The 27298-nt window shown below is 40.3% G+C and overlaps 1 protein-coding gene across 5 annotated transcripts in view; it reads left to right on the forward strand.

The window, feature by feature from the left end:
* The window catches only part of nckap1 (NCK-associated protein 1), a 214952-nt gene that overhangs the window by 27172 nt on the left and 160482 nt on the right, over positions 1–27298 (forward strand). For 2 of the 5 annotated variants that reach the window (XM_043693453.1, XM_043693454.1), the window contains exons 2-3: positions 10734–10751; positions 11564–11674. The exons of 1 other annotated variant lie outside the window; for it this stretch is intronic. In XM_043693453.1, coding sequence (XP_043549388.1) covers positions 10734–10751; positions 11564–11674 — 129 coding nt within the window. The remainder of the gene's footprint in view (positions 1–10733; positions 10752–11563; positions 11675–27298) is intronic. 2 more of the 5 variants (XM_043693456.1, XM_043693455.1) reach the window with 1 other exon arrangement.

Genomic DNA, 27298 nt, shown 5'->3' on the forward strand with positions numbered 1-27298 from the left:
AAGGGAGTGTCTCAAAATGGAGACCTCTGACCAGTGGTATTCCACAGAGATCTGTGCAGGGACCACTGTTGTTTGTGATATACATAAATGATTTGGAGGAAGGTGTAGGTTGCCTCATTAGCAAGTTTGCAGATAACGCTATGATTGGTGGAGTAGCAGGTAGTGAAGGGGACTGTCCGAGAATACAGCAGAATATAGATAGATTGGAGAGTTGGGCAGAGAAATGGCAGATGGAGTTCAATGCAGACAAATGCGAGGTGATGCATTTTGGAAGGTACAATTCAAGACCAAAATGTGCAGTAAATGGAAAAGTCCTGGGGAAAATTGATGTACAGAAAGATCTGAGTATTCAGATCCATTGTTCCCTGAAGGTGGCATCGCAGGTCAGTAGAGTGTCCAAGAAGGCATATGGCATGCTTTCATTCATCAGATGGGGTATTGAGTACAAGAGTTGGCAGGTCATGTTACACTTATATAAGACTTTGGTTTGGCCACATTTGGAATACTGCGTACAATTCTGGTCACCACATTACTAAAAGGATGTGGATGCTTTGGCAAGTGTGCTGAGGAGGTTCACCAGGATGTTGCCTGATATGGAGGGTGCTGGCTATGAGGCGAGGTTGAGTAGATGAGGATTATTTTCATTGGAAAGACTAATGGTGAGGGGGGACTTGACTGAGGCCTACAAAATGATGAGAGGTATAGACAGGGTGGATAGCAAGAATACTGGGGAAATTAAAATCACCAGTACCACAACCCTGTTGTTTCCACATCTTTCCGTGATCTGCTTACATATCTGTTCCTCTAATTCCCATTAGCCATTGGGAATCTTACAGCATCATCATCTGAACACCCACAAATGGAGCTGCATCCGGACATTATTTCAACAAGCCACAACACTCTGCAGCACCCAAGCACTACGAACAGTAGAGGAAAAATACCTATACAGTGTATTCCAGAAGAACAGGTACACAATAACACAGTCCGCCGATTTTAGATTAGATTAAATTAGATTAGATTACTTAGTGTGGAAACAGACCCTTCGGCCCAACAAGTCCACACCAACCCTCCAAAGAGCAACCCACCCAGACCCACTCCCCTACATTTACCCCTTCACCTAACACTATGGGCAATAAAGCATGGCCAATTCACCTAACCTGCACATCTTTGGATTGTGGGAGGAAACCGGAGCACCGGGAGGAAACCCACACAGACATGGGGAGAATGTGCAAACTCCGCACAGACAGTTGCCTGAGACAGGAATTGAACCTGGGTCCCTGGTGCTGTAAGGCAGCAGTGCTAACCACTGAGCCACCGTGCCATCCATTTCTCAATAACAAACCCAAACAAGCAGATGCAGCATGCCGAGAAAACTCTAAACACATTACATTACGTCAAAGACATCTCTGAAATGACTTCCAAACTACTCAGACCCCTTGGCATCATGGTAGCCCACAAATCTACCAACACAATTAAATACCGGCTAGTGAACCTAAAGAACCCGATACAAACCACCAGCAAAATGAATGTCATTTACAAAATACCATGCAAGGACTGTAACAAACACTGCATCGGACAAACAGACACCATGAGACATGAACACCAACTAGCCACCAAAAGACATGACCCACTCTCACTAGTATCCTTTCCTTCAGACGAAGAAGGACACCACTTTGACTGGGACAACACATCCATCGTAGGACAAGCTAAACAGACACGCATGGGAATTCCTAGAGGCTTGGCATTCTAACCAAAACTCCATCAATTGATTTGGACCCCATCTACCGTCCTCTGAGAAAAAGAACCAGGAATGATATCACCCACCTTAAGAAACCAAGACCCAGAAATAGGAAGTGGGACGTAACACCGGCACTTCACTGGAGGCTCTCAGATGATGTTACTTAGTATGTGACGAAATGTCTGAAAACAAATCTTCCAACTCAGTGAGCAACGACAACTACTTCTAGTATAACCCCATCATAGTGATTGTACGTTTCTTATTCCTAAATCCTACCTATATTGCCTTGCTGGATGAGTACTCCAAGATGCCCCCTCTTGGTGTAGCTGTGACATTGTCTTTAATCAGTAATGCAATCCTGCACCCCTTTTTGCATCTCCCTCTACCACACCTAAAACAAACTCTGGAACATTGAGCTGCCAATCCTGCCCCTTTTCTCAACCAAGCCTCTGTGACCCCCAGATTGTAGTCCCATTCTAATCCAGGCTCTAAACTCCTTTGTCTTATCTGTTACATTCCTTGAATTAAAATAAAATCACTTCAACTGCTCGTCCTGCCGTGTTCATTAACCCAGCTCTGCCTCCTCTTTCTATTATACTTGCTTGATTTAACCATGATTTGGAGATGCTGGTGTTGGACTGGGGTGTACAAAGTTAAAAATTACACAGCACCAGGTTATATTCCAACAGATTCAATGGGAAGCACTAGCTTTCGGAGTGCTGCCTCCTTCATCAGGTGGTTGTGGAGTACACAATTGTAAGTCACAGAATTTATAGCAAAAGCTTACAGTGTGATGTAACTGAAATTATACATTGAAAAATACCTTGACTGTTTGTTAAGTCTCTCATCTGTTAGAATGATCATGATAGTTTCACTTCTTACATAGGTAAATCACAAAACTTTTTAAAAAAGTTACGTTCTCAGGTTAACTGGAACAATTGGTATCAGCCAGATAATATGTTGAAGGTGTTAGCCCCTCTGTGTTCTGTTGTCTGTGTCATAATGTTTAGACTGATTCTAATCTAAAAAATGAGTTAACAGAGTCTTACATGGATTCATGCAGTATTTGTGCAAAGTACAATGTTAATTTGTAAGTACAAATTCACCCCAAAAACGTGTGTGTGTGTGTGTTTGTGTGTGTCTGGAATAGGGGTTTGTGACTGTCTGTCTGTGAGAGTGAGTGTATATGTGTGTGTGTGTGTAAAGTGGTCTAAGTCTCTGAGTGCATGTGGGAGTGTGTGTATGTGTCTGGGGTGGGGGGTTGTGGGTGTTTGTGAGAGAGACACCCCCCAGTATTTGTACTTGTGCAGTTGCATTGTACTTTGCTCAAAAACTGCATGAATCCATGTAAGACTCTGTTAACTCACTTTTTAGATTCAAATCAGTCTAAACGTTATGGCATGGACAGGGATCACAGAGGGCTAACGCCTTCAACATCTTAACATCTTATCTGGGCTGATACCAATTGTTGCAGTTAACCTGAGAACGTAACTTTTTTAAAAAAAAATTGTGATTTACATATGAAAGAAGTGAAACTATCATGGTCATTCTAACAGATGAGAGACTTAACAAACAGTCAAGATATTTTTCAATGTATAATTTCAGTTACATCACAGTAAAGTTTTGCTATAAATTCTGTGTCTTACAATTGTGTCCTCCAACCATCTGATGAAGGAGCAGCACTCTGAAAGCTAGTGCTTCCAATTAAACCTGCTGGACTATAACCTGGTGTTGTGTGATTTGTAATTTTGATTTAACCACTCTCTTCTTCAAACATTCCATATGCTGCCCTACTGGTCTGGTTCCCAACCCCCTGCCACACTATTTAAACTCTCCGTAGCACACCTTCCTGCCAGGATGTTGGTTCCCCTTCAGTTTACGCACAACCTGTCCTCCTTGTACTGGTCCCACCTGCCCTGAAAGAGATCCCATTGATCCTGATATGATTTCATCCCTTCTACACCAGCTCTTTAGCAGCACATTCAATTGTATTACCTTTGTATTTCTGGCCTCACTGGCATGTAGCACTGTGAATAATCTCAATGTTACAGCCGTTTTTTAGAATCCCTACTGTGTGGAAACAGGCTATTTGGCCCAACTAGTCCACATCGACCCTCTGAAGAGTAAACCATCCAGACCTATCCCCTTACCCTATTACTCAATATTTACCTTTGACTAATGCACCTAACCTACACATCCCTGAACACTGGCAATTTAGCATAGTCCATTCGCCTAACCTGCGCGCCTTTGAACTGTGGGAGGAAACTGGAGCACCCGGAGGAAACCCGCGCAGACATGAGAATGTGCAAACTCCACACAGTCACCCAAAGCTGGAATTCAACCCAGGTCCCTGGTGCTGTGAGGCAGCAGTGCTAACCACTGAGCCACCATCCCGCCCCCAAGAGACCAAAGAGATCTTGCTTTTCAACTTCCCACCTAACTCCCTGAGCTCTCTTTGCAAGACAATTTCTCTCTCTGCATATGTCCTTAGTACTAATGTGGACCATAACCTCTGGCTGCTCATTTTTTCTCCCCTCAGATTATCTTGTGCCCTCTTAGAGACATCCTTGATCCAGCACCAGGTAGACAACACACAATCGTCGACTCTCACTTTTGACTACTGAAACACCTATCTGTGCCCTGAACTATACAGGAGAATCGACGTTTCAGGCATAGGCGTATGCCCAAAATGTCGATTCTCCTGTTCCCTGGATGCTGCCTGACCTGCGCTTTTCCAGCAACACATTTTCAGCTCTGATCTCCAGCATCTGCAGACCTCACTTTCTCCTGAACTATACAGCCCAATATCACTCCACTTGCCTACACTTGGACGCTCCCTGCTGTACAACAGGGCCAGTCGTGTCACTGATTTGGCTGCTGCTGTTGCTTTCCCTGAGAGGTCTCTCCCTCCAGGAGTATCAAAGGCATTCTGTTGGAGAGAGAGAAATGGCTACAGGGGACTCCTGCATTGCCAGCCTACACTCACTCATTAGATTAGACTACTTACAGTGTGGGAACAGGCCCTTCGACCCAACAAGTCCACACCGACCCGCCGAAGTGCAACCCACCCAGACCCCTTCCCCTACACTTACCCCTTCACCTAACACTGTGCAATTTAGCATGGCCAGTTCACCTAACCTGCACATTTTTGGATTGTGGGAGGAAACCGGAGTACCCAGAGGAAACCCACGCAGACACGGGGAGAACGTGCAAACTCCACACAGTCAGTCGCCTGAGGCAGGAATTGAACCCGGGTCACTGGCGCTCCTGAGGCAGTAGTGCGAACCACTGTGCCACCGTCATCTTTCTGGTGGCCATCTAACTCTTTTCTGTCAGTGTAGCTCTCACCAGTGGAGTGACTAATTAGCTAAACATGCTGTCCACAACATGCTTAGCCTCATGGGTGCTCCATGTGTAGCTGAACACACTTGCCACAGAGATAGTCAGCAAAGACATTGGAAGTGTCCCTGATTTCCGAACATTGCAGGAGGAGCATTCTACAGGGCTGAGTTTATCTGCTCTTTTATATCGTATGAACTGCAGACAACAATTTAAAGGAGGTAAAAGTGAGGACTGCAGATGCTGGAAACCAGAGTTTAGATCAGAGTGGTGCTGGAAAAGCACAGCAGGTCAGGCAGCATCCGAGGAGCAGGAAAATCGACATTATGAGCAAAAGCCCTTCATCAGGAAATATCCTGATGAAGGGCTTTTGCCCGAAACATCGATTTTCCTGCTCCTCGGATGCTGCCTGACCTTGCTGTGCTTTTCAGCAACAACTTAAAGGAATCAATTACACAACCTTACCCAATACTCGTCAAAATCATACTTCCCACTATCGCTGTTTGTTTATTCCTAACAAACTGTAACGACAAAAATACTTTATTTTCCTCCTGACACTACTCACTTCGTCTCTAAACCAGTCCCATTCTGACTAACACTACTTCCCAGGTGTTTATCTGGTAGCTGCTGCTGCTGTTCATTCCCAGGTTCACTCTGCTGTGCTGTGCTGCTGCTGTTCTCTTTGTGTAGGCGAAAGGAATTTGTACAAACAGTGCAACTTTTTCAATAGAACAGATCATGGAGACGAACTCCCCTGCATCCCAAAGCAAAATGCTGACCAGTCTATCTGTCTGATCTGAGAGTTAACTGTTTTGGTCTAATCTCCAAGCCAGTTAAGACCCAACCAGTCAGCACTTGCTTTTCATTACATATGAAATGGCCTAGCTTTTGTATTTTTCCATAAGTTATCTAAACTTGGCAGAATTAGCATCACTTGCATCAAAAGTGCTATACAACTAGTACTCTTTACCACGAGTGCAGCTTCATTCATTGAAACAAACTGTCCCCCATCTAGAATCATAGAGTCATAGAGATGTACAGCACGGAAACAGAACCTTTGGTCCAACTCGTCCATGCTGACCAGACATCTCAACCCAATCTAGTCCCACCTGCCAGCACCTGGCCCATATCCCTCCAAACCCTTCTTATTCATATACCCATCCAAATGCCTTTTAAATGTTGCAATTGTACCAGCCTCCTCCACTTCCTCTGGCAGCTCATTCCATACACTTACCACCCTCTGTGTGAAGAAGTTGCCCCTTAGGCCTCTTTTACATCTTTTCCCTCTCACCCTAAACCGATGCCCTCTAGTTCTGGACTCCCCCACCCCAGGGAAAAGACTTTGTCCATTTATCCTGTCCTTGCCATTCATAATTTTGTAAACCTCTATAAGGTCACCCCCTCAGCCTCTGACACTCCAGGGAAAACAGCCCCAGCCTGTTCAGCCTCTCCCTGTAGCTCAAATCCTCGAACCCTGGCAACATCCTTGTAAATCTTTTCTAAACCCTTTCAAGTTTCACAACGTTCTTCCGATAGGAAGAAGACCAGAATTGCACGCAATATTCCAACAATGGCCTAACCAACATCCTGTACAGCCGCAACATGACCTTTTTATTGGACTTGCTGCCTTTTGGCTGTAAAGTTTGTTTTGAAAGTGTTTAAGATTTCATCTCTGCCTTTTACACTAATTCTATCCCATTTAATACTGAAATCCTCCATGATTACTATACTATCTTTATTAATTTTGTGGTTTGCCTGCACATTTGTTTTTCATGCTCCCTCTGACAGTTTGGGGGAATAATTCCCAGGAGTGTGATAGCTCCTTTTTAATTCAGTTGAGCCCATACAATGTCATAGATCATTCTTGAACAGATATTGTGCCCCCTCCTTTTTATATCCCTTTTTTAATGCTAGCAATCTCTTTTTTTTAAATCTGGAGTTGGGTAGCAAAACATTCAAGAAAGTTTGTGTAGTACAGCAACTAAGTGGGGGTTATATTTGAATTCTTCATGAGCCTGGAATGGTACTTCGGCAAATGCAAACAGGACCTAACAGTGCTTTATGTGGACCTTATGATGGTGAATGGCTAGAACCAGTGGTTTCTTATGCATTCACACATCTTGATTGAATGGAGTCAGGTTATATGTAGGTGATGAAAGAGTTCTGATTTTACTGTGACATGAAAGATGGAGACAAGGATATGTTTGAGCATGTTGGGAGCTCCTGGTCAAGAGCCAAGTCCAGATCATTGAGGGTACTTGGAAGTAAATTGCAGCAGAGACAGTGAAAATATCATTAGGATGGAAATGTGGATGCAGAGGTAAAGAAGAAACTGATCATTGTCAAAGATGTGTGCTGTAATTAGCACGAAGGGAAGAGGAAGAACATGAGAGCTGGGTAGATGAAGGGATTGTTGTTGGCATCTTACCCTCTGAAAGATGAGAGACATGCAAATGACAACCATTTTGAGTGATGTGGCTTCATATGATGCAATTTGTTGACGGCTGAAGGGACCAATCCTTGAGAGGCAGGCTCCATGAAATTGCAACATTGTTTGACATTGGCCACTGGTGGTTGTGGCCACTGGTGTTTGTGGTCATGCCAGCCTATGGGAGTGTCAGCACATTACTCTGTCATCAGCTAGTGGCTTCCATGTGTGACAACTGATATTTAAGATCTTCATCTCACACTTAGCATCGTCATAGAGGAGCTTTGGGCAGCTTCCCGGTTATCTGACTCCGGCAAGCTTATTCACTCATGGGATGTCGGCATCAACTGGTTGCCTGTCTCTAGTTGCCCTTGAGAAGGTGGTGAGCTGCTGCAGTCCATCTATTGTAGCTTCATCCACAAATCCTGGAATTTCCTTCCTAAGGCAAAGTCATATGGTAATACTTGGAAATGCAGTTGTTTTCCAACTTGTTGAAGCAAACAAAGCCATATTGGAGGAGTGCTGACAAACTTGAGACATCTGCCTTTGAGAGGATTGTGGCACTTTTCATTGAGTATGTATCCCTGATTGTACCATAGGCAACAAAAGTTGGAAATGTTTTAGCTTCTTTATGGCTGTGAATATGGGAGTTTATGTGGAAAGAGCGATTAAGGGAGAAATTCAGAGGAGAGAGCACAATCACCATTGAATGCTTGCAAAATATCAAGTGTCCAGCTGGCTGAGATAGAAATTGAAAACGGTATGAGTGAGAAGTCACTTGATGTGGAGGCTGAGGGAGGGAAACCGTGATGTCACTCCAAGAGAATTGGTACTGTAGGTATACAGCACAGAAGGGGGATTTTGAAAGGTGGTGAGTGGAGTGAAACAAGCCAAGAAGCTCAAAGATGAAGATGGTATCAGTGAGGTTGGAGGACATCAGGCCTGTAAATTTGATAGTGGCCACCATAGTGGGTAGGGAAATTGGTGGAATATATGGCCAAGTGAGGAGATGTCATTTAAGGAGTCAGTGTCATCAAAACCAGAATGCCAATACAGTCAGCCACAGCTCATCAAAAGCAAATACCTTATTTTCATATTAGCGGATATTCTGGAAGCTCATGCAGAGAAGTGTGGTGATAAGTCATCCAATTCCAATTTCAGCCCAGTAACGCTTGGTTTAGAATACCATCAATCGATGCAATAGTTTATCAACTGAGAGAGGTCTCCATAACACAGCTACCAGTTTCACATTTGAGTAAGTTTTTAAATGCTTGTAGCAAATATGCTTGATGTATTTTTGATTTAAATCTGAGGTAGGATAATGAACATTAGAAATAGGAGCAGCAGTACACTATTCAGCATGTAAAATCTGCTTTGCCATTCAATAGGGTTGTGGCTGGTCTGTTTGTTTTAAATTCCACATTTCGTCTACTTCAGACAACTTTTGATTACCCTGCCTAACAACAATCTATCTACTTTATCATTTAAAAATATTTGAAGACTCCTCCTCTACTGCCTTCTAAAGCTCTGTTTGAGCAAAACACCTCTAATTTTCTCTTGAACCCTCATCCATACTTACCTTTGCTATCTCTTTACTCGAATATTTCACTACTCCTGGCCAGCTTCTCATTCCAAGTTTTGTAAAGCTAATGTTGACTATTTATGACCTTACTGCTCAGGTCATTACTTGAACCAAGTTCTGTTGGCCCATAATCCCTGTGCTTGCAGATCTACAGTTGCTCCTGGGTAAACAGTGCGACAGTTTTAAGATTCTTGTTTTGAAATCTGTCTGTGACCTTACCCCTCTCTGATATTTGCACTCCTCTTTGTGGTGGTGCTTCCAGCTGCTAAAGCCCAAAGCTTTTGGAGATCCCCCTTTGAGGTTCTCTGCCTTTACTTCTATTTTTCCCTAAAAGATTGTCCTTAACACTTCCTGATCAAGTTTTGGCATACAATGTTAAATTGTACTTAGTGCAGGTTATTGTTAAAAAATTTAATTTTCCATTCTCAACATTTATTGATGCAAAACTTACAATTTTAATTGGTTACTGATTTATTTAGTTGCACATGTATTAAGAAATGACTGCTGGTGGATGGGGTAAACCTGAATTCCTTTAGCTGAAAGTGCAATTCTCTGTTTCCACAAGATAACAATCTACTTATTTGCAGTTAGTTCAAATCAATGCACATGTGATTGCCATTTGGTCTTGGTAGTCTGATGCTTTATGACCATAATTGCATCCTGTTATGATTCTGAAATGCCTTCAGAACAAAAATGTTACTTTTGTCTGTGAATGTAGGCAACCTTAGGCAGGCACAAATGTAAGCAGTACGTTTTGTTACAATTTATATTTATACACGTCCCTTGAGCAGTGCTGCTGTAAAAGCATGTACAGTTTACATGAAAGCATGACATTACAGATGTCAAACAGCTCTCTTTATGTCAGTATATGAGAAAGAAAAGAAAATATAGTGACCATAAACCACATTATTGTTTGTATGAAACTGCATGTTGTAAGTAACTTGTTCATGTTTGTTATTTTGTATAGTCAAATATTTCTTCAATTACAATATTTAAGGACATTTAGTAACTTGTACCTAAAGTTTAAAATTATATGAAACATTCATGATGAAATCATGATTGAGGTAAAAAAAAATTGCAGGTTTAAGAAACTGTTAATAGTTTTGTTATTGCAATCCATATTAGACACCATTCAGCATTTCAAAAGGATTGCAAATTATTTTATAACTCATTTTCTTTCGCAACTTCAAATTTTCTGCCCAGATTCTGTCATTAATTGTATGTAATGCCTTTATTATTCTATGAATGAGGTCTTGCAGACTTCCTCAGATGTCCTTCATGTTGCCTTTGAAGTGATCTTGCATGCACATTCCTGTCTCTGAATCTGTGGACTGAATTATAATAATTTAGCAATCTATCTTCCTGTATGGTGCCAAATTAGTATAAATTTCATAAATTTGAGACTCCACAGCTAAACTGAAGTGCATGCAAGTGCATGTCAGGGAGCTTGCTCTTAAAGTTTTACATGGACAGGCAATGATTTGATCTCTCTATGATTCCTTGTCTTGAATCTCTGCACTTTTTCTGTTTACACATGTCATTAGGCATTTAAAGTATTGTTCCCTAAATTTTGTGCAGACGCATGTCAGATGTTGGAAACTTGTGTTTTACATGTGTTCTCTTTTTCTGTTACAATGCTTCCACAGCAAGGACAAGTTTGGAAGGTTTGCAAAGCTTTTCACCTTCCCTCTGCTATCAGACCAGCCTCATCACCCATGACTTTTCTCTTTGTGATTCACAACGCGTAGGACATTGAATGAGCCATTCAAAATCATTGAGTAGCAGGCTAGATAAAATTAACTGTTCGGATTCTTGCTTCATACTTTTAGATTGGGTTACACGCTGTATCTGGTTCCTTCTAACTGTCACATGCATATGCTTCTGCATCCCCTTAGGAATGCCACTGAAACCTTTCATTTCAAAACAGCACCCAACAATGAAAGAAAAAAAACACATAATTTCTTGAGATCAGCAAGGAACTTATTTTCCAAGGGGAAAATGTTTGATGATAGACCAAAACTTAGAAGTGTGCACTGCTTTAAAATGTTCCCCTATTAACATATTTTAGGTTTAAATTGAGCATGTAAAGCATTCACAAAGCAGTGTGAAAGCAATATGATGTATAAGGTTTGAAGTTTGCAATCTGCCAGTTTTGAATAACCTCTTTTAGTCCCTACCTTAGTAGTGCTTAGATTAAATTATGCATTTTTCTTTTTAAGGAGTGAACCAGTTAACTCTCTGCTATACTACTGTGTTCTATAACACTTCTGTAGCACATCTCTTGTTCTCTATCTCCCATTGCATATTTCAGTTGTGACGATCCCTTGCACTTGCCTATTCATTCTGTCACCTGTTCACTGAAAGCGGTCTTAAAATCCTTAGTTTGCTGGTTGACTGCTCAAACATTTAATTGTTTAGTATTAATGGAAGACTCTCCAAGACATTGTAATGTCTATATTTTTATTCTTTGTTGTAGGCATGTGGGGATCCAAAGGCGAAACCTTCATACTTAATTGACAAAAACTTGGAATCTGCTGTCAAATACATTGTCAAAAAGTTTCCAGTTGTTGATACTCGCAACAACAGTGTAAGTACTGAACAAGTTTGAATGGATTTATAATGTAACTTCCATGACTTATGAAATTTTGATGAAAATTGCAATGTACCTGAACTTGAATTGACATTTAGATAATTGATTTAAAGTTTTCATAATTAATTTCAAAATGCATTTCAACGTGCAATTTTCTAAGTACACGTAAGTAGTCTTGTTGTTCAAGATTACATTGAGTAATGCTAAGTACTTGATTTCTGATGGTAACTTGATGTACTGAAACATGTAGTAGGGTCTGGGTTTCTTTATTCTGTTTAAATTTATTTTTCTTTGTTTCAAAAATGTGACAAAACTCAAACTATTTTTTTGGAGAAATATTCAGCTGACCTGGTAGCATCAATGGAGAGAGAAACTGAATTAAAATTTTGATTTGAATATAACCTATTCTTGTCGTCTTTGTAACTCTGTCTTTAGAGTTTTGAAGCAGAGTCATGCTTGACTCAAAGCTTCAACTTTGTTTCTCTCCCACAGGTACTACCATAGCTGCTGAGGATTCCCAACATCTGCAGTTCTTTGCATTTATTTCAGAATCTTGGATGTTTAATTTAAAAGAATTTTTCCATTCCACACCCGATTTCAATTTTATCTTTCTCACTTCATAATCTTGAACAGAATTGCAATTGGAAATTCAAGCCATTGGGTTTAAGTCCTTAAGACCATGTAGGATTGTTTTGAATATATTGTCACCTTTGTGGGTTTGATGGGGTGGGGGACTATGGTAGAGACAGTTGGATCGGTTTAAAATGATTATTGTCTATTTAGACTGGAACGTTGTTCATCAAGAATCTTACCTTTATCTTGTAAAAGATTTTTTCTTATGTCACATTTAAGGTATGAAAGATTTGTATTTCATATTTACAGAAAAAATATCTTTGATATATTTAGGGCACCTCAGTGTAATTTACAGCTAATTAAAAGGACTTGGAGTGTTGCAGTTCTAAAATAGGAAATTGGAGTTTATGGGGTTAATAAATTAAGCATTCAATGAAGATGAGCAAATGGACAGAAAACAGTCAAAATTAATGGGTTGTTGTCCGGCCGTAACTAGGTTGGTGTCACAAGGATCATTGCTAGAGCTTCAGCAATTTAAGGAGTGTAATCTGTCCACGTTTGCTGATTATTACAAAGCTATTTAGTAAGTTATGCAAAGGGATATAGACAGGTTATAAATCAGAAAGAGCAAATGGAATGTAGTGTGAGGATGTTTGGGAGGGAAGAATTGAAATAAAGCAGAGTTTTAAGTGACGAAAGACTGGAAACAATGGCATTCAGAGGTACACGTTTATTTTTACACAAACCACTAAAAGTTAGCATTCAGGTACAGCAAGAATTATAAAGTTATGAAAGCATTTGTTTTTCTTTCAGAAGAATTGGGTATAGTAGTGAAGAACTTTGACTGCAGCTTTGTAAGGCCTAAGTGAGACCGCACTTGAAGTACTGCATATACTTTTGGTTTCTTTCCATCCAGAAGGATGTCCTTGCTATGAACAGGGTGCAGTAGAGGTTCATGAGGTTCAGTGTGGGGTTTGTCTTACAGGAAGTGATTTGATAGATTCAGCCCAATAGTCCATTTCATTTCACATAGTTAGGGTTGGTGTGATTGAATCATAAAATTCTTCAGGGGCTATAGAGAATGCTTCCTCTGGCTGACTAGTGTAGAACTAGGGTCACCCCTCCAATTAAGGGGGTGGTAGTTTGTGACTGAGATGAGAGGAAACATCTTCAGTCATCAAGTTGTGGATCTTTTAGGATTCTCTCCTCTTGAAAGTTTTGATCATCTGTTATTAAGTATACTTGAGAAAAGAAATTTATGTTTGAGATATGAGTATAATTTGACTAAGGACTTAGGCGATACTTTTGGATTAGGGAGTATGCAATTGCTTTCGGATAAAATGACGTGGGTGTAGTCACAGTGATTTGTTCTGAATTGTGCATACAGCAAAACTGGAAAGCTGGATTTTTAAAGGAGGGCCGAGGTTGTTGGAAAGAAATACAAGGTGCTCTCACTTATCGACAATGGTAAAAACATCTGTAGTCACAGTGGATAGACTCTGAGTCTCCAAATTTGCAGAAAGCTGTGAAGAATTTCAGGATGTAAATAGTCATACTTGATTTAATGGTAAAAGCCCTTCACCAGGAATACAGGCAGAGTGCCTGAAGGGTGGAGAGATACAGGCCTGTATTCCTGATGAAGGGCTTTTGCCCGAAACATCAATTTTACTGCTCCTCGGATGCTGCCTGAACTGCTGTGCTTTTCCAGCACCACTCTACTCCAGAATCTGGTTTCCAGCATCTGCAGTCATTGTTTTTACATACTTGATTTAATTTCAAGGTAGAATAGAGTTGACGTCTAACAGGTAATCAGTATTTCCAGCTGGATGGAAGGCCCATGTGAGTCATGTTGCCAAGGAAATCTGCTTTGAGAGGGAAAAGGTTTGTCACAAAACCAAACAATTGACGTGGCACAGAGGAGGCCATTCAGTCGACTATGCCAGCACCTTTATGAAATATGTGAAATACTCATCTGGGTGAAAATCTGCTAGGATCTGAGAGAAAAAGAAAGCAGTTCAAGATTGTAAATTTGTGCAATGCATCTCCAGAATGTGGATGAGAGCTTATACTGGGCTTCAGTTTGTGAGAATTTAAGACCAAGTTGGAAGATTTGCCTCACTTGAGCTAGACAGAAAGGATCTTCAGGAAAGGCCTTGCTCTGATGGATGGCTCTGTGGTTAAAGGATAATAGGCTAGGATGGGAAAATAACAGAAGCAAACCCATGGGAGCTAAGCATCACTTTGGCATAGTTCCAAGACAATTGAATCTACTTAAGGAATAGTGTAAACTATAACCATTGTGTGGGATTTTTGATTGTGATTAAATGTAAAAGATTGTTCTGTGGCTTCTCCAGTTGCCAAAAAAAATGTGTTTAGTCAGTTTTACTTTTAGTTCAGATTTTATGGTAAAAGACTTCAAAATCAAATCTTATCAATCTATCAGCTGGATGTTTGATTTTTCTTTTCACCTTCCCAAGAAATTGGTCTTTAAGTGATTGTGACAATGTTTTTTAGATTCTTAGTAAATGTGGCAACCAACTACATACACTAAGCTTCCACAGACTGCAATGAGATCATGACCAGATGAACTTTTTTAAGTGATTGAGAGGTAAATGCAACTCTGTTTTATGGAAACTGAGATTTACTTGAGAGGACAATTGGAGCCAATAAAGTTTAAAGATTTATTGGATAAGTAGTGGTTTCAAAGTGCAGCACTCACATCCCAATATTAGTTTAGATTTTGAGCTCTGAATTGGGACTTGAAGTTAGAACCTTGAGTTAGAGGCAGAAGTACTACTGATTGATCTATATCTGAGACACAGATTAGCAATAGATCTGATTGATTTCTGGAAGGAATCATTATGAATTGCATGATTGCACAGATCTGCACATAAATGAAGTTGAGGTTGTACGCTGATACGTTTTGAATTTTTATACCAAATGTTGAGAAAATGATTACTACTGATCCACTCGACATTCTTTCTTAAATAAAAACACAATGCTTGAAATACTCACCAGGTCTGGAAGCATCTTTGGAGAGAAAATATGTTAAAATGTCAACTCCATGACCATTTATTTGTTCTGAGAGGTTAGAAATGCATAACTTAAAAGCAGATGAAATGAGCAAAAGTGGGAAAATAACAAAATGGAGGGGCAACAGATTAGAAGACAGGAATAATTTAAATTACAGAATTTGCAGCGACTGGGCCAAAGCAATTGATAGTGAGACAAGTAACCAAACATATAATGTATCTAGAAGATCTATCAGAGCAAAGGAGCAATCTCACTTGTTGCCATTTTGAAAATCTAGCCCCTAAGACTTAACAGGAATAGACTATTTGGCTCTTTCAGCTTTTTGGAAGTAAATAAATGTGCAAGAGTTATGTGGATAAAGTGGAGAAACGTGACAGTACTGCTGGAAAATATTTTGTCGAAACTGTTCATCTTGCATTCATCAGGGTAATTTGCAAGAAATTACAAATTTGAAGGAAAACACCATTTACACAGTGTGAGAGGAGTCTGTTAATTGGTTGGCATGTGAACTTTGATTGCTATGGAGAATAACTAAGTAATGCACAGCTGCCAGTAAAATGCCAGTTTTGCTAAAATTATAAATAGGGCAATATGCCTCCTTGGTCAAGGCATTGTCCCAGGAAATGAACCACAGATTAATTGTCACCTATTCTGTTGCAATGAAACAGGCTTAGTATGTGTATATGTTTGCAAAGAATAAAGTTCTATATACTAACATGCAGCTTCCAGTATACTTAATTGAGCCATACTGCGAGCTTGACAACCAGTTTAGAGGTGACAACGTAATTCTCAGCATATTCAAGCATACACAGCAATTTAATGTTAGACAGTGTGCCATGTTTTGCAAGTACAGGCTGGTTGGGGTACGGTAGGTATTTTGGTGGCCGCAAATAGCGGAAGGGATATGTTACAACAAAAATAGAAATTGCTGGTGAAACTCACCAGGTCTGGGGGATAGCAGAGTTAAATGTTTTGAGTCCAGTGACACTTAATCAGAAGAAATATGTTGCTTGATGTGATGCACTGGTCTTTGGGATGTACAGCCTACATACCTTCGAGCACACCAACACTGAAATTCACATGCATTACTCTTCTGTGTGATTGGTAGCACATCTTTTTAGTTTGACAGGAGCATTGTGTAATGGCAATCACCACTTGTCTTGCGATTGGATAGTAGCAGCCTGAAATGGCTGGCTCCAGTTGTGGCTCATCTGGTTAGAGATACCTTCCGCTTCAAGATAGACTGAGTAATTTTAAGAATGGAAAGTTTAAAAAAGCTCAGTTTAACAGCACTATGCATGACCAAATAGATGGTGTTGCCAACAGGACTGCCACTGAGACCAAATCTGTACAGTTTTGGTCCCTTTATTGAAGCAAAAATAGAATTACTTCAATAGTTCAGAAAAGATTACTCAACTCCTGCCTGGGATGAAGGGCTTATCTGCTAAAGAAACGTTGATCCTATACCGGTTGGAGTTTAGATGAATCAGGTGAAACATCCAAGATTTTGAGGCAAACAAAACAAAATACTGTGGACGCTGAAACAAAATTCTGAAACGAAAACAAAGTGATGGAGAAAATCAGCAATCCTGGAAGCATCAGAGGAGAGGAAAACAGTTAACATTTCTAGACCAGTGACCATTCGGCAGAACTGAAGCAGCTGGGAAAAGACCCTAAACCTATGTCCTGTAGTTCTGGACTCCTCCCACCCCAGGGTGTCTATTTATGCCATCTATGCCCCTCATGACTTTATGAACTTCAATAAGGTCACCCCTCAGCCTTTGACGCTCCAGGGAAAACAGCCCCAACCTATTCGGCCTCTCCCTATATGCTTTAACCCTCCAACCCTGATCATATCTTTGTACATATTTTCTGAACACTTTGAAGTTTCACAACATCCTTCCTGTAGTGGAGAGACCATAATTGCACACACTATTCTGAAGGTCTTTGTCAAATCCATAAAAGCAGCATCGACTGCATTTCCTTAATCAAACGTCTTTGTTTATGTCATCAAATAACACAATTTAATTATGTTGTTCAAGTGTGATTATCTGTTTACAGATTCATTCTGGAACTGCTTAATTAATTCGTACACCTCTGAGGGCCTATTGATTCTTGTTCCCACATTCCCAATGTAATGTTTATAAAACTTTATAACCACTAATGTTCGACTGGCTCACCTATAGTTAGTCACATGCTTATATGCTTTTTTTTGTTTCAGGGTGTCACATTTGCCACTCCAATTTCCCTCTATAGAACGGTTATTGTCCGTCCCTTTTGGTATTTCCAGAATTAAACCTCCCTCTGCAGGCCTTCCACATTCTATCATCTGAAAAAATTGAATTCATCCAAAACTTTGCATATGTGCTAACTTGCACCATGACCTGTTCACCCATTATTCATACTTCATTTAGAAATCTGGTGATTTACCTGCTTCTGCTGAATTTTTGCCCCATCCATTACCTCTATGATTTCTGTTTCTATCAATATTTTGTCAGAATCCCCCTTCCTCAGTCAACACTGAAAGAAAGTACTGATTTAGGATTCTTGACTTGTCTTGGACTTTTAGGTTACCGTCACGCACTTTGTTCCTAATTGGACCCTCGCATCCTCTTTATATGGCTTGGTGTTTACATGCTATTAGAAGATTTTTGGGTATCTCTTTATGTTGATTGCCATTCTATTCTCGTTCACTGTCAGTCTTGTATCTTTGAACTTCCAATTTCCATTTTTGTCTGTCCAATTGCACCTAGAGAATCACCTACAATATCTTTTTTTTTACCCCCAACAGTCCTCCTGGTGCTTCTCGAGGATCTAACCTCGATCCTCCTCTTGTCTCATCTACATGCAGCCCTGAGCCAACATCGTTCAGAAACCTGTCAGTTTTCCTTGTAAACTGATTCCATTCAGTTCTACCTCACCACCACTGTTCATCACATCCCCACAGTTTCTAACTTGGTAGACTATTTCTCTGACATACAAAACTTGATCTGAAGTTTCTTCTACCTCAATAATGGGAAGACAGGAGCTATTACCTTAATTCTGTAACTGCAATCACTTTACTGGCAACTGAATCCATCATTTTCTGACAGTTACCTTAAACTAAACCAGACTGTGAGTAACCTTGGTTTCATATTTGAACCCAATATAATCTATTGAACACAGAATTGTGCAATCATTAAAACTACTTCCCCGAGTTTCATTGTCTGAGTCCATCCTTGTCTCAGCACGTTTGCTGAAACTGACTTCCGTCCCTTTGGTCCCTCTAGAATGACCTCTTTTAACCCACCCCCCTGCATGTCTTATACATTCTATCCTCTTGAAAATTTGATTTCATTCAAAATTTTGCATATGTGCTAACTCCCACTGTGAATTGTTCACCCATTGTTCATCCTCATTGCCCTTCCTTGGCTTTTGATTTAACAACACTTGCAGTTTAAAATTATTGAACTTGTTTTCAGGTTCCTCATGTCCTCACTGCTCTCTCTCTCCCTCTCCCTCTCTCCCTCTCTCCCGCTCTCTCGCTCTCTCGCTCTCTCGCTCTCTCGCTCTCTCGCTCTCTCGCTCTCTCGCTCTCTCGCTCTCTCGCTCTCTCGCTCTCTCGCTCTCTCGCTCTCTCGCTCTCTCGCTCTCTCGCTCTCTCGCTCTCTCGCTCTCTCTCCTGTATCCTTCAGTCCTGTAACACTCTAGAACATCCATACTTCAGTTTTGACATCCTGACTGTGTCAAACTTTGATCACTTCACTGTTAGTGGCAGTCAAAACTTTAAGCCGTAGAATTCATTAGTCTTGAGAAATCACTCCAGGTGTTCCTCTGGGTAATGTCTTAAGTCTAACTGTCTTCAGCTGCTTCATCAATAACCTTCCCTCCATTCTTGGGTCAGAAGTGAGGAATGTCTGCTGATGATCAGACACTGAAGCAGTCCATCTTACCTTGCAGCTCGACCTGTGCAACAGTGAGCTTGGGCTGATGTGGCACAATGCTATTGGCAACCTAAGTACCAGACTATGACCATCTTCAAAGGCAAACATCTAACCAACATAATTTGACGTTCACTGGCATTACCATTGGTGAATTCCTTACTGGTAATGTCTGGGGTTTCTATTAACTAAAAAGTGAACTGCTTTAGCGATACAAATACTGTGGGTACAAGAGCAAATGAGAGAGTTCTGTTCAAGTAATTCAGCTCAAGACTCCCTAAAGTCTGCACATAATCTACAAGGTAAAGTCAGGAGTGTGATGGAATACTCTCCACTTGCTTGATTAAGTACAGTCCCATCAATACTCAAGATCCTTGTCACCATTGAGCACAAAGCATCCTGCTTGATTGGCACACCATCCACCTTCAACATTCACTTCCTCCACCACTGAGACACAGTGGGGACAATGTGTACATCTACAAGCTGTATTCCAGAACAAAACAAGGATCCTTCAAAAACCCTTTCAAACATGTGACCTTTATTACCTGGCAGGCCAAAAGTTGTAGATGATATGGAACACCAGTCCATACAATTTCACTCCAAGGTGTACACCATCCTGAATTGGGTCAATTTTGCTGTTTCTTCACTGTCACGTCAAAATCCTGAACTTGATGCTGAACAGCACCGCAGGTATACCTGTAATGCGTAGAATGCATGTTTTCAAGAAGGCAGCATCACATGTTTTCAAAATATATTAGAGTGTTAACAAAAGCAATCCAATGGAGACAGGCAAATTGGACCTAAAATTGGCTTTGTGGCAAGGGCCAAGGGTAATGTTGGTGATTTTTCCCCACTGAAAGACTGTTAATGCCGAGTCACACAGACCTCACTATTCAGTCTCTTTTTCTGTAGTTAATTATTTAGACCCAAGTAGGGCACATGACAGAGAACCTTTGGAACAGAAATAAAAACTAATTGTATTTAGCAGGAAGAATGCTTTCGACTGCAGAAAGCAATTGATGATCTGGTTTATTGGTCAGAAAAGTAGAAAAGCACATCTTGGGAATTGTAATAAGGCAAAGGAATATTAAGTGAATGGAGGAATACTAAATGTGATTGAACAGGTTGATGAGTTGAATGATGTGGTATATGGCATGCTTTTCACATTAACAGGGACACAGAATACAAGTGCATAGAGTTAATGTTACTGTTTTCAATACTAGACTGCAATTTGGGTACAGCATACAATTCTGATCCCTACTTTTTATTAAAATACCTTGTGTTGGAGATTTAGCCCGGAGTAGCAAACTTGAACTGTGAAAGATCTGAAGAAGGATCACTGGACTTGGAAGGTTAACTCTCTCTTCTCTCCATGGATGCTGCTAAACTTTAAGCTTTCCAGCAATTTCTGTTTTTGTTCCAGAATAAGCATTTTCATTTATGTGATGCTTTCAAAATAGGACTAACATCATCAGGCTTTTGAAATGAAAATTAAATAAAGAACACTACCTTGAAACACAGTGGGAGGAATTTGGACATTCACATAACCGTAGTCCATGAGATGGGTTTTGAGCAGATCTTTAAAGCTGGGAGAGAAGTGGAGAAGTGTCGAATTTTTCAGAAAGTAAGAGACAGTTGAAAGTTGTGCCACTAATATTGAGGTGAATGTCGAGCAACTATACAAAAGAGCAGAGTCTGAACAGTGAGGAGAATTCATGAAACTGCTGGAAGTTACATCGGATGGGATGAATTTGTGGAGAGATTTGAAAACCGGGACTGAGGAATTCAAATTATATATTCTCGTGCTCCAAGCACTTTTAGGTGAGGATGGTCACTGCACTTGAGCAGGATAGAATTTAGGTAATTTAGAGTTTGTGTTGGAAGAATTTGAGACCTGCAAATGTGACGTTAGCCTAATAGCTAAGAGGCAATGCAAGTGTGCGTTAGGACAGTAAAGTGTGGAAACCGGTGCTGTAATAAAGATGGGATTGTGTGTCTTTGGTATTAAAAATATGAGGATTGAAGCTCAGCTCTAGGTTGAACAGGACTTGAAGGAATTCAACAGTATATTTATTAACAAATGACCAAAGGAAGATTGTATCATTAGTCGGGGAGCAACATTTAGTGTGGGGACTGAAAACAGATTTCTGTCTTTCTCGGTTAGTGGTGCTGGAAGAGCACAGCAGTTCAGGCAGCATCCAAGGAGCTTCGAAATCGACGAAGCTCCTTGGATGCTGCCTGAACTGCTGTGCTCTTCCAGCACCACTAATCCAGAATCTGGTTTCCAGCATCTGCAGTCAATGTTTTTACCTCGTTGATTTTAAACCTACTGCGAATCCTCTTGCAAGGATGCCTGCCTTGAAGAGGTTTTCCTCCTCTCTCTACAAGAATCTCAGGGAGTCCCTCTCCCACTGCAACTCCCAGATTTCTGTCTTTGTCAGGAAGTTCTTAATTATCCATGACTTGATGGCTAGCCGACATCTTGTGGATGATTATGAATTTAAGAAAGGTGGTTGTCTGTCAAACTGGGCACTGACAGCAAATGGAAGATGACCCATGCCTCTAGTCATTATTACAGAGATGCAGTAAGTTGATGAAACTTAAAATTTCATCCCATCCTTGGAAGACTTGAAGTGACAGACTGAAGATAAGAAGAAATTAGTTCTAGATGTTCTAGGTACTTTGATGTTCTAGATACTTACAGTGTGGATTTTGACTCGGAGGCTGAAGAAATAAGAAGAAATTAGTGTTGAAATCTAGGCTTGTTTTCTTTGGATGAGAGTTGAGCAGTGAAAAAGGATGAATGCAACTATTCTAAACTTTATGGATTAATTGAAAAGGACAAAGATAAATCTCAGTTGTGGAAGCAATAAATTGTGTCTTAGTCTAGGACACTGGTGTCCACTCCTGTCATGGTTTTGTGGGGTCACTGAAATTCAGACTGAGAGAATTTGGATAGTTTTAAGATTTAGATTTCAGAGTGGCAGATAATATTCTAAAACCTTTGGAAAGGAGAGTTTGGAATGAGAAGTAATCTAAGAGCATTGGACAATTGATGGTAAACTGTTGTATTACAATGACTGGTTTGAAAGAATTAGATTATATTGACTCTTAACAGTCATTAACATCAGGAGAGAAATTGACAGATTGCCTTGATGAGAGAAAGAACATGAGGTGCTGGAAATGACCTGTTAAGAACCATGAGCAACGATGGGGAGAAATTAATATTGAGGATCAAAGCTAAATTATTGGTAGGAGTTGTAAAATGAAGAATCAAAGAGGAAGATTAGCAGAGGCAGCTATATGAATAGGCATGCTGTGAGCGAGGAAAACCATGAAGTCTTGACTAGAAGGCGCATGGAATGGTAAAGGGGAGGCTCAATGTGTTGAAGAAAAACTTAGGGTTATCAGTGTCCTGTGGGCTGGTCCTGGAAATTCTTGAGATTTATTTGCTGGGGGAAATGGGGCTAATGGTTCGAGCCTTGATGAAGGCCACTTTACCGATATGTACCAGATATTCCCAATTTTTCAGTCCTTGGATTTAAAAGATTGAAAACATTAATTGTATCCAGGGGAATGTCAGGCGTAAGAGATAATTGCATCGTGCAATTACCACTACAAGGGCAGTTAGGTAGGTCATAAATAATGACCTTTCCAGCAATGCTAATATCCCAAAAACAATATTTTACAAAACAGACTCTTTAAAGTCCACAACAATAAAATTGGAATGATAGGCAGAGAAAGTATGAAGAGTTGGAAAGTCTTTTGTGATTCATGACATGCTGTTGGAAAGCCCACATTGAATCTGTGTTGATTTTCTACATTGACCCAAGTGGTGTACTGTCTTGAGAGATTACACGTTGTAGTCATAATATGTTCTGCTGTTGGTACAAATTAGTTCATGGACAACCAGCTTTGGCTACTAGCTCTGTCTTTACTCCTTCTCATTCAGCATGCTGATAGTGCTATGTTATATGATGGATTATGTCCTTACTGAGAAGGTGGCAGTGAATTGCCACCCTGAAAACTGCTGTCCTTGTGTAGACACATTCATACTGCTGTCAGGGAGGATGTTCAGGATTTTGACTCGGCTGAAGAAATAATTTTAAATACTTCCAAGTCAAGATCATGTGTAACTGAGAGGGGAACTTGCAAATGGTAATGTTCTCAAACAGTCGACGAGCTTTGTTCTCCTGGGTAGGAGAGGTCACCTATTTGAAAGGCAATGTCAAAGGAACCTTGGTTGGTTGCTGCAATGTGGATAGTACATTCTGCTGCCACTCTGCTTAAGCAGTGGACAGAGTAAAAGTTCAGAGGATTCCAGTAACACTCAGTCTCTGACCTGCTCTTGTGGTCTCTGTACTTGCGTGGCAAGTCCAGTTAAGTTTCTGATCAATGGTTAACTCCCAGAATGTTAGATGGTTCAGCAATGCAAATATCCTTGAATATCAAAGGGAGATGGATGTGTCCTCTTTTGTTGAGTCATTGCCTCGTATTATGTGGTACAGATGTTACTTGCTAGTTATCAGTTGCATTCTGAATGTTGTCCTGTTTACCAGTTCTTTTGACAATGCTGTTTTGGACAGATGTATCTGTAATCAATGCTGTCCTTTGGTCGATGAGTTAATGCTTCGCCACAGGGTAAAAAGTAATTTGGAGGAACTAAGGGTAGTAGCAATATTCTTGCATTTGTGGGGAGGCAGATGAGATTTAAATGACCATCACCAAGAATATCTGTCACTAAACCTCTGATAATTCCCCTATGTTGCTCACTCTACATTTGTTTGAAACTATGAAGTGGCTTAGGAAGCTTTACTTTAAGTTGCTACATAAACAAAAGTTGTTGTTAATGACCATGCACTTAAAGGATCATGAATGTTTTATCTCCACCCTTATAGCTGCTGGTTGACAAAGTTAGGGCATTCCACAGTGTCACCAAGTGGCTGAATCTGACCACTACATCCAGATTCCAAATTTTTCAGTTTTAATCCTTTATATTTTGTAGCTGATTATATTAGAGCAAACCTAGTGACATTTGAAGTAGAAAAACCCTTGCTACCACTTCGAAGCAAGGAATTTGCAGTGTGAGATTTTCCAATTTAAAAATTGGGCTTCTTGATGTGTTTTAAAATCGAATTTTACAACCACCTCAGTGATTTTAATATTAAGTTTTCTCTCTCTTTCCCAAACCTTCTCCAGCCTGCAAATGTTTGTTTGTTGTTGCCCTGAAGTACAGTGCTGAGAGAACAAGCATTAGTGGTGGTGTCTCAGAACTGAAGATGTCATCTGTCAAGCTAAGCAAGTCTTCAGATGACCGATGAGCCCAATTATGAATTCCCAACATTTTCTGCACTATGGGTGTGTTGTTGCTTGGGGAAATGAAATTTGTAGCCTTGAATTGGCTTACTTTTTCCATGTTACTGTCATTCCATCTTGCTGGCAAGTGGCTGCATTTCATAGTGGCTTGAACTTTGCATCAGCAGCTGCTATGATGTGTGGTCACCAATTTGCTCTTCTAAGACAATGACATCATGTCTCCATGCTTTTGGGTAGCTTTTTTGGCACAGCTTTCAAGTGTAATATATTTGCACAACTCTAAAACTTAAGAAGAGGGGAAGATTTTGAACAAAATCATATTTATTCATGCATAGAGTTAAATGTCATTTCATGTTCTTGTTAACTTTAATATTAAATGCAACCGCAGCAGGTCAAAGTTTCAGTAACAAGATGCAGGAAGTTATTTTCTGTGCCACACCTTGTGATTAGTGGAGAATTTTGCACAATTATTTTAATTGTAGCAATTGTTGAACTGAATTGATAGCCTTGCAGCCAACTCAGTCGAACAATTGTACATAGAAGTTTATCAAAGAATTGCGAATAAATAGGGGTTTTCACCTATAAAAACTAGGCATTACATTATGCTTGAAATTGTTGTCCATCCCCATAGTTGCAGCCTAGTCTACTGAATTGTCTTGATAGCTGATATTCCCGTGAACAATGTTAGATGTTTTCCACGGCAGAACATTACTAGGCATAACAACATTAGCAAAGGGATTTTCTTTCTGTTAAATGTGAATATTATTCTGGATTTTATATTTGAATTACTTGGGATATTTTCCGCACTTACCAAGCAAATGTAATTTAGATTCAATACAGCTCAACATGCAGGAGTTACCATTCTTTCCAATCTTAACAGATATTTGTGAAATTTATCTGACTGTTTGATGTTGTGGTGTAAAACTGCATAAACTGTACTTTGTACACCAAATATTACATTAAATAATAAACTCAGTTTCTGTCTGCCATGTTGCAGCTCCAGCTCTTCAAATCTCACCTCCCATCTATTTTTTTTTTCTGACTTTGTCCACTAGATATCCACTTTCCTTGGTTAGTTGCACAGCCAGAATGTTGAGCGGGACCCCTTCCAGAAACGTCGGAAGCTGGAGATGATACAGATGTTGTAGGTTGTCACTTCATTCTATGCCAAGTTTCTGGCCAGCTCCAGAATCTTGATGGTCAGGAAAACAGGGCCCTGACCTTGACATGCTCAATACAGTAACACTTGTGCAAGTGGATATGTTCAAGGACGAAGTGGAGACCTTTGCTCCCTCACTTTTGCCCACTTTGCTTTCTGTCTGTTAATTGGTTTTTAATTATGTACAGTTCAAAGCAGACGAGTAAAAGCTCAGAAAGAAACTGAGATTGAAGCTCTAGTGTTTTAGTGAGGAGGTTTTTGTTTGTAATCTGCAACTTTGTAAATGTGTTAAGATTGTTTCAACTTCTAACCTTCATGAATTGTGATTGGAATGGAATATGGTAGCAGAGAATGGTTGCTTAAAGATGAAGGTTGGAGGCCAAGAAAATCTAAATTAGATACAAAAACTAAAATCTTAGTCATGCTGGACATTTTAGAAGGCATCTAATTTTAGTCTATAGCACAGAAAGGCCCTTCAGCCTTTCGAGTCTGTGCCAGTCAGAGAACCATCTCACTGGTCTAATACTACTTTCCAGCACTTGGTCCACAGCATTGTAGGCCTTGGCATTGCAAGTGTATGTCTAAATACTACTTAGATTTTTTTTGTAAGGGCTTTCTGTACCAATTCTTATAGGCAGTGACTTCTAGATTCGCAGTACTTCTGAGTGAAAAAAAGTTCTTCATATCTCAACTAAGCTTGCTGCCCCTTAGCTAAATCTAGGCCTCCTGGTCATTGTTCTCTCTGCCAAGGGCAAATATTCCTTCCTGTCTATGCCCCTTGTAATTTTATACATCTCAATCATGTCCCCACTCTTTCTCCTCTGCTGTAAAGAAAGCCACCCCAGTCTGTCTAATTTTTCTTCATAACTAAAGGTCTCCAGCCCAAACAAAATTCTTGTAAATCTCCTCTCCCAAGCAATCACATTTGATTTGATTTATTAAGGCTGTCACATGTACTGAGGTACAGTGAAAAGTATTGTTTTGCATGCTATCCACGAAAATAATACCTTATATCAGGATAATAGAACAGTAAGGTGTAGAGAAAGATCGACTTTAGTACGAGATATGTTTAAAAGTCTTAACAGTGGGGAAGAAGCTTTTCAATCTGTTAGTACTTTTCTTTTCAAATTATATATCTTTTACATGACGGAAGAGAGTGGAAGAGTACGTCCTTCTGTAACTTGGCTTTCAAGTACTCTAGGTTGAAACTTTATTGCTGGAACAGCACAGCAGGTCAGGCAGCATCCAGGGAACAGGAGATTCGATGTTTCGGGCACAGGCCCTTCTTCAGGAATGAGCCCTGAAGAAGGGCTCATTCCTGAAGAAGGGCCTGTGCCCGAAACATCGAATCTCCTGTTCCCTGGATGCTGCCTGACCTGCTGTGCTGTTCCAGCAATAAAGTTTCAACTTTGATCTCCAGCATCTGCAGACCTCACTTTCTCCTTTCAAGTACTCTAGTTGTGGCCTAAGCAAATCATCTTTACAGTTCCAAAATAACTTGCCTGCTGTTTAACTCAGTGCCTCAGCTAACAAAGCAAAGTATCCCATATACCGCCATAACCATTTTATTACCTGTCCTGCTATCTTCAGGGACTGGCAAATGTGCACACACAGGTTCCA

Source organism: Chiloscyllium plagiosum, chromosome 7 (assembly GCF_004010195.1).
Source record: "Chiloscyllium plagiosum isolate BGI_BamShark_2017 chromosome 7, ASM401019v2, whole genome shotgun sequence".
NCBI classification, from domain to species: Eukaryota; Metazoa; Chordata; class Chondrichthyes; order Orectolobiformes; family Hemiscylliidae; genus Chiloscyllium; species Chiloscyllium plagiosum.